The 7,069-nt window shown below is 40.3% G+C and overlaps 1 protein-coding gene and 1 non-coding gene across 2 annotated transcripts in view; one reads left to right on the top strand and one right to left on the bottom strand.

The window, feature by feature from the left end:
- Pom121l2 (POM121 transmembrane nucleoporin like 2) overlaps nucleotides 1–1,089 on the top strand; it is a 7,904-nt gene extending 6,815 nt beyond the window's left edge. The window contains exon 2 of the mRNA XM_028776228.1: nucleotides 848–1,089. Within this exon, the coding sequence (XP_028632061.1) occupies nucleotides 848–929 (82 nt within the window). The 3' untranslated portion in view covers nucleotides 930–1,089. The remainder of the gene's footprint in view (nucleotides 1–847) is intronic.
- Nucleotides 1,090–5,038: 3,949 nt separating this feature from the next.
- On the bottom strand, nucleotides 5,039–5,120 carry Trnas-gcu. Its single transcript has one exon. It is a non-coding gene; the product is annotated as a tRNA-Ser (tRNA).
- Nucleotides 5,121–7,069: the final 1,949 nt, after the last annotated feature.

The raw sequence follows: 7,069 nt of genomic DNA, 5'->3' as shown, positions 1-7,069 counted from the left end.
TGTGGAGGTGTGGAGGTGTGGAGGTGTGGAGGTGTGGAGGTGTGGAGGTGTGGAGGTGTGGGAGGAGGTGGAGAGGGGGGAGGGGGAGGGGGAGGGGAGAAGGGGAGGAAGGAGGGAGAAAGGGAGGTGGGAGAAGGAGAGAGGGGGGAAGGGGAAAGGGGGAGGGGAAGGGGGAGGGGAGAAGAGGAAGGAGGGGAAAGGGAGGGGGAGAAGGGGAGAGGGGGAAGGGGGAAAAGGGGAGAGGGGGAGGGGAATGGGGGAGAGGGAGAGAGAGAGGGGGAGAGAGGGAGAGAGGGAGAGAGAGCAATAATTATCCAATATATGTCCACAGTAGTACATACAAAATGATTAAAGGAGATGGATCCTGAGGAGTCAGCAAGTCTCTAAGACAGAAATCAGGATGCAAGAGACCTGAACCAGCCTATGTGAATTTCTGTATAAGTTCAGTGTCTTCAGAGAAAGACATGTATTAAGCAATCCTTGCAGTCCTAAAGTGTAAAGTTCAGTTTCTTGATCACTAACATCGTCCTTGAAGAATATGTGGTTTGATTTTTCCCAATTTCTTTCTTTTTTTTTTTTTTTAAAGATTTATTTATTTTTATTTATGAGTACACTGTAGCTGTCTTCAGACACACCAGAAGAGGGCATCCAATCTCATTACGGATGGTTGTGAGCCACCATGTGGTTGCTGGGATTTGAACTCAGGACCTCTGGAAGAGCAGTCAGTGCTCTTAACCGCTGAGCCATCTCTCCAGCCCCCCAATTTCTAAAAGTAGAAATTAATTGAGCTTCAGAAAACTAAGAAATGTTCTTGTTTAACTGAGGTCTTAATCCATTTGATATTTAGGGAAAAGTGTCTGTTTGGAAGATGGAGCTGGACCTCAGAGGCCAAGAAAGATGTCTTGAGTGGGGACAAGTCTCTTCTGTGACTCTCTGCAGTGACTTCGAGAAGATACATGCTTTTCTATTACCTATTCAACTTCCTTTCATGTGTCATCTTGAGTAGGTGGACAAGTCTGATACTACCAGAATCAGAATCTAGGAGTGGAATCTAGGAATCCCTGGATGATGAATAAAAAGAGTCAGGCTATTTCTGGGACATTAGTGGGGTAGGGAGGGTAGTTAAGACTTTTAGTGAGGAAATCAGCATATTGAGGGTAAATGATATCCATTTACAAATACACAAATATGAAGAAACAAACAGGAATTAAACTCTCTCTCTCTCTCTCTCTCTCTCTCTCTCTCTCTCTCTCTGTATGTATGTATCTGTTGTTAAGCATTGAATTAAAAACTTATGAATGATAAGTGCTTTATAGCTTTTTTATTCTTTAACTGTTCATTAAATTTCATATTTTTTAAGCTGGGCATGGTAATATACACCTTTAATCCTAGCACTCTGTAGGCAGGAGCAAGAGGAGCTCTGTGAGTTTAAGGCTAATCTGGTCTTGATAGAGAGTTCCAGGATATCCAAGCCTACATAGGAAAAAAAAACCAATTTTAAAAATAAAAACAAACAAAAGGACAAAATTACTGTATTTTAGCTGTTTTCTTTCTTTTGTAAGAATCTAGCTACAAGTTAAAGGGCTCATTTGATATAGAAGCACTCAAAGGGAATTTTGTTCTCTTACAATGAGTGCTAGAAGAATACTTCTAACACAATTGCTACACACAGATGTTTTGGGGAACTGAACCTGGTGTGCAATGAAGGTAGCAGACTATGAAATCTACTGTTTTAGGGCGTGTGATGCAGCAGCAGGAAGTAGCCCTAAAACATTTTAGACCTACACCATCAGTGTATCCATTACTTGCAGTGACTTTTGAGCCCAGGAAATATGACTACTTAATGTTGAAATGCTAATTTTTGAGATATGTTGAATTAAAGAATGAATATTATTAAAACCCACTTTTTGTTTGTTTGCTTTTCTTCTTTAATGTATCTTCACACCATTTGACATTTATGGTTCATGGCACATATTAGTGGCTTAAGTGGTATTTTGCTGAAGTACGTATGGCTGTGTCCACTCATCTGATGTTTAGTTTATCAATGAGTTCATCGCAAATGCCACTGAGTAATATAACACCGATTTCACTTTTGAAAGCCTGTTTCTGTTGTTCGGCTTAATTTACTGAGCACCTACCATCGATGAGACAGGAGAGCTGGAGTAACCTTCCACCCCTGGCATATGAGTTACCCGTTAAAATAGTGGGCTGCTTTTCTGTACAGAGCCAGAAATGAACCATGGTAACAGCACTTTGGGTTTTGAATGAGTGAGTTTATTAACTATGTACCGAGAAAAAAAAGCATAGACCATGCTCAAGTGGGACAAAATGACATGATTCTCAACAGCAGCTTGTTCCTAAGAGCTGGGGGAAGTCACATCAAGCTCCAGGTGACATCTCTTTGGTGATCGCAGCTAATGTGTATGGCAAGACATACATACTCATCTTTCTTATGTTGAGACTATTAAGTTTCATCATGTGTCTTTGGTCCTCCAGGCCTACAAGATAACTTTTGTCTTTTCAAGACAAAAATGACTGTCTACATTTAATCTATGAGATGGATGAATCCCACAGGGATTTGGAACCTTAAGGGGATGGGCTCATTTTATCTTGGAGCTGAGCTCTCCATAAGAAAAAAGGAACCATGTGTTTCCTTTGGTCATTTTGGCTGGCTACCTTGTCAAGATGGAGAGAACCATATGATTGGCCCACCCTCTTGCCATCAGTATTGAGACAGCCACATGACATGGTGCCATCTTGTTTAGTGACATCATGAAAATGTCGAAGGTCATGAGACTTCATTGACACATTGGTTAAGACAACTCTATGACATAAACCAAAAATGGCAGCAGCCATAAAACTCCAGTACAACTGATCCCCCAGGGAGATTACCACATTCCTTTTAATATCAGATACAGAGGTAACACCAGGCCTGCATGGTAGGTTTTCTTCGTTTTGTTTCACTTTTGCCACATTTCTCATGATGCACTTACTGGTTTCTAGACAGGACATGAAAGTTTTTTCAGCTATGTGCCTTCATCACTAGACAGGTATCAAAGGAGCTGATACTGAAATGGCTAGCTCCCTGGAAAACTCCTGTGAATTTGCAATAGGCCAAGGAAAACTTGGGAAGACACATCCCAAATTAGACCTAAAGTGTAGGAATTAGATTTTTCAAAAGCTACTTTAATAAAGGTTCTTAAACGATTCAGTCTCAAAAAACAAACAAACAAAATGCTTCAGTCTCCCTTCTAGCCTACTGACCAAAGGTACGGGAGAAAGATAGTTAATAGGACAAAGGGGATGTGGACCTGTTTAGAAGTAGTTCTTTGAGGAAATTTCAATCTTCATTGTCAGGATATCATCAATCCAGTCCAAAACATCAACATAAATAGGTTAACATTAGTCTAGTCCAACTGGCAAACATCAGATAAATCAGTAGCAGCAGCTTGATCCAGAAGAAACTGCAAGCCTCCTTCTAACTGGCACAAGTCCACAGAAGCTTCAAGAAGTAACAGGACGCCATGAGAAGTTCTTTGCCGCTTTTCTCTCTACATATCACGACAAGCAAAGATTAGTGAAGAAGAAGCATTTCATTTTGATACAAGAAAGCAGGAGATAGGAATACCTATAGATACAAGAGTAACAAGGTCAGTTATGTAGGAGAGCATGGCTGAGAACAGGACTAATGACCAGCACTTCTCTGAGGATTGAGGTGGGAAGATTAGAAATGATAGAACTAAAAACCAAACAGAAAGAAATGAAGTTGATGTTATTTCTGGAGAATATTGTGCCACAACGAGAGATAAGAAAGTATCAAAAAAAAAAAAAAAAGAACACGTACAAAATAAAACACAGTACCTGGAGCCCGATGAGAACTACAAAGAACTCCTTTTAAAAATGAACTTTTCAAAACTGATGTGTTTTCTGTTGTCATGTGGAAAAGAACATTTCAGAGCTATTTTTGGTATAGTATACTACAGACCACAAACGTAGATAGATATCATTTCGCACATTATTCTTAGCGTGGAAGTAGGATCAATATGGGGGTTGGGAGAAAGGAAACAATGCTATCATATATTGTCTGAAAAAATTTTAAATAAAAATTAAAGAAGAAAGATGAAAAGTAACAAAAGAACCTTGTGGGAACAGATTAGAACTGAAAATATTGTTCCTTCTGGTTTGCATCTACACATGGGAGAGAGGAACCTGCACTCTCACCCACCCCCACCCGCTTACACCCAGAGGCAGCTTGACCCCCAGGAGTTCTGACACACCCAGGATCACAGGAAAGACAAGGACAACATGAAAATATATTAAATGGAGAATTATACTGTGGTTATAAACGAAATATCTTTACTTTTAAAAAATAAAGCCATAAGAACAAAGGACAGTGATGTATTAATTTACCGAGTAACTATTTTGCTGTTTTTTCGTTTGTTTGCTTTTGGCACCAGGAGTAGATGTGTTTCAAAATGCGATGGAGAGAACAAGAAGGGCAGAGCAAGCCAGAAAGTAAGGGCCTGTTGAAGAAAAAGAAAACATAGGTAAATTCTGTTAAAAGTATTTGTAACGGTTTTCTTACAACATCTTCCAAAAATCTGAAATTTCTTCTAGGCATAGTTTAAAAGAAACTTTTAATGAGACTTTGAAAATAAGATCTTGAAGCTCCTGTCACGTAGCTTAAAGAAGCTGCGAGGTTTCATCTTGTGTCGTAGTCAATTGTAGTATCTAGTACTATCTAGTATTGTGAAGCAAAACAAGGGCAGGTGATTCCCAAGCACTTTCCTGTGACATCAAGGCTGAAAAAAGAGAAGACACTCTCCCACTATGTAGAGGTGCTGGTAGTGAGATCCAAACCAAAGCCTTTGTAGCAGCTGAGGAATGGTGCGCTGGGACTGCAGAAATCAAGTTTCGCAGCTTGCCGTGGGTAGAGTACATAATGAAAGGGATTTGAGAAACATGGAGCATAGGAATCACTGATTACTTCTTTGGGTATTTTAAAATTGGAAAATGTAGGAGCCTACTAAGGGCACCACGACGAGGATGGGATTCGAACCCACGCGTGCAGAGCACAATGGATTAGCAGTCCATCGCCTTAACCACTCGGCCACCTCGTCCTACCTGTACTGTCTGATTTTTCCCTTTAACTTTATCTTATTTTGATGGTTCTGTATTTATGATCTGTATGGTGCTACCAGTTTTCAACCTACAAGACTACGTAAGGAATTCTCATATGTAACCATTTTCTTCCCCTGAAAGGACACTTCCGCATTTTGATAATCCCATCGTAGCACCTGTACGACTCCATCCTCAATCCTCTTGGTTTCTCGGTACTACGCTTGCTTTCCACCCTACCATGAACATCTTTCTGCTGTCTTCGACCATGTTCTCTCTACTGGACACACAGTATACCTGCTAACCTTCCCCTACCGCCCTACTTACCTGCCTTACTTAGTGTTTGACTCACTAACTACTGGGATCTTAGGTTTGTTTGGTTTTTGTTTTATTTTGACCTCATTGCTTTTTTTTTTAAACTGAGGATAAATATTTAATTTCCACGAACCCTTACTCTTTTCCTCTTACAAAAGGTAGTCTAAATCTGCCTGAGAATTTTATGCCAAGCTCGTTGTATTTTTACGTTCAAAGACCTTGCCATGATCTATTGCAATAGAAAACACTTCTACAAACTGTTCTGATTTTTTAAAAAGATATTTTCTGTAATTATAAACTTATGTTTTCGGCTTGCTTCTACTGGTTTGAACTGCCTTTGTACTTTAATGAGAGCGGAGACTCAAAGATGTAACTGAAGAATTAGATAAGTAATTTATTTTATATGAAAAGAGAACTTGCACTGAAAATACATCCTTTACTAGAAGAATTGAGGGTAATTATTTTTCCTTATCAATTCATGTATCTACGTATGAAAATGTATTGAAAACTCAGTGGGAACTAACAGCAAACGGAGTGGTCATATAGGGTTAATAAGTAAATCCAGATCTTACAAGAATTGAATTTATTATGAAGATCCCTTAAATTTAGTAAATGATAGCGAACAGATTTGCGGGTACATAAAGCAAGATAGGAATAATCAACATTTTAAACAAAATTAAAACTTCTTACAAGTCTAAATAAATGAAAAGTCAAGACATGGAATTTCTACGATATATTGGCGCTCCCTGTCTTTGAATGCGGGATGTTATAAAAAAAAAAAAACAACAACAGCCTCCTTCCTTCTCGGTGAAATCTTGTGAAACAGCCTCAGATGCTGGAGACTGCAGACACGCTATTTCCCTAGGATGTTTTGTTTTGTTTTGGTTTTTTGTTTGTTTGCTTTTGTCTCACCGGCTGTGCTCTGTGAAACTGAATGTTAGGTGGACTTGCAATTATGAACACACAACATATGTGTATGGTCCCTGAATAAGATCCGCTCGCGAACGCACACACAGAACCGGACTCGCTGAAAAGGTCAGCAGGAGTAGAAGGGGACAAAAGAGGGTAGTGGGAAGTGAACGCGGCCACAACACCCTATGTACAAGTATGAAACCGACAAGCAAAAACAGAAAACAAAAGCCAAGTTAGATGTTGCATAAAAGGCGAGCGTGATTTTGGAGACTTTTGAGTCGGTTCTCGAGAGCTCGGTTCCAGCCTTCCTAGCCCGAGCGCTTGCTCACGCCTGCACTTTGCAGAGCTGAGCACTGCTCCAGAAGAAACACTAACCTTCGTTCCGCCCCTCCCCGCACCGCGCCCGCTCAATTACGCCACAGCGACGTCTTTCTTGTGGTGTCATTTCTTGTCTCTGTTCACATGTATGCTCGTGCAAGCTGGTCAAGCTTGGCTCTTTATCTACTCACTGACGACTGTGGCCAACCGTGTCTTCCTGCTTCATCTGGAATTCCTGCACCCAAGAGGCGGAGACAGGAAAATTAAAAATTTCAAGTCATTTTTGGCCACATGAGACCCCGTCTCATAGAAAAATTTAAAAAATCAAACAAAAGAAATCTCAAACCAAGCAAATCGAAGTCCCAGTCTTCAGTAGACTTCTGAGGATTGCCGTGAGTTTGAGGTC

Source organism: Grammomys surdaster, unplaced genomic scaffold (genome assembly GCF_004785775.1).
Source record: "Grammomys surdaster isolate TR1022 unplaced genomic scaffold, NIH_TR_1.0 267, whole genome shotgun sequence".
Taxonomy (NCBI): domain Eukaryota; kingdom Metazoa; phylum Chordata; class Mammalia; order Rodentia; family Muridae; genus Grammomys; species Grammomys surdaster.
Note: the sequence above shows the minus strand (reverse complement) of the source record. Positions and strands in the feature narration are given on the sequence as shown.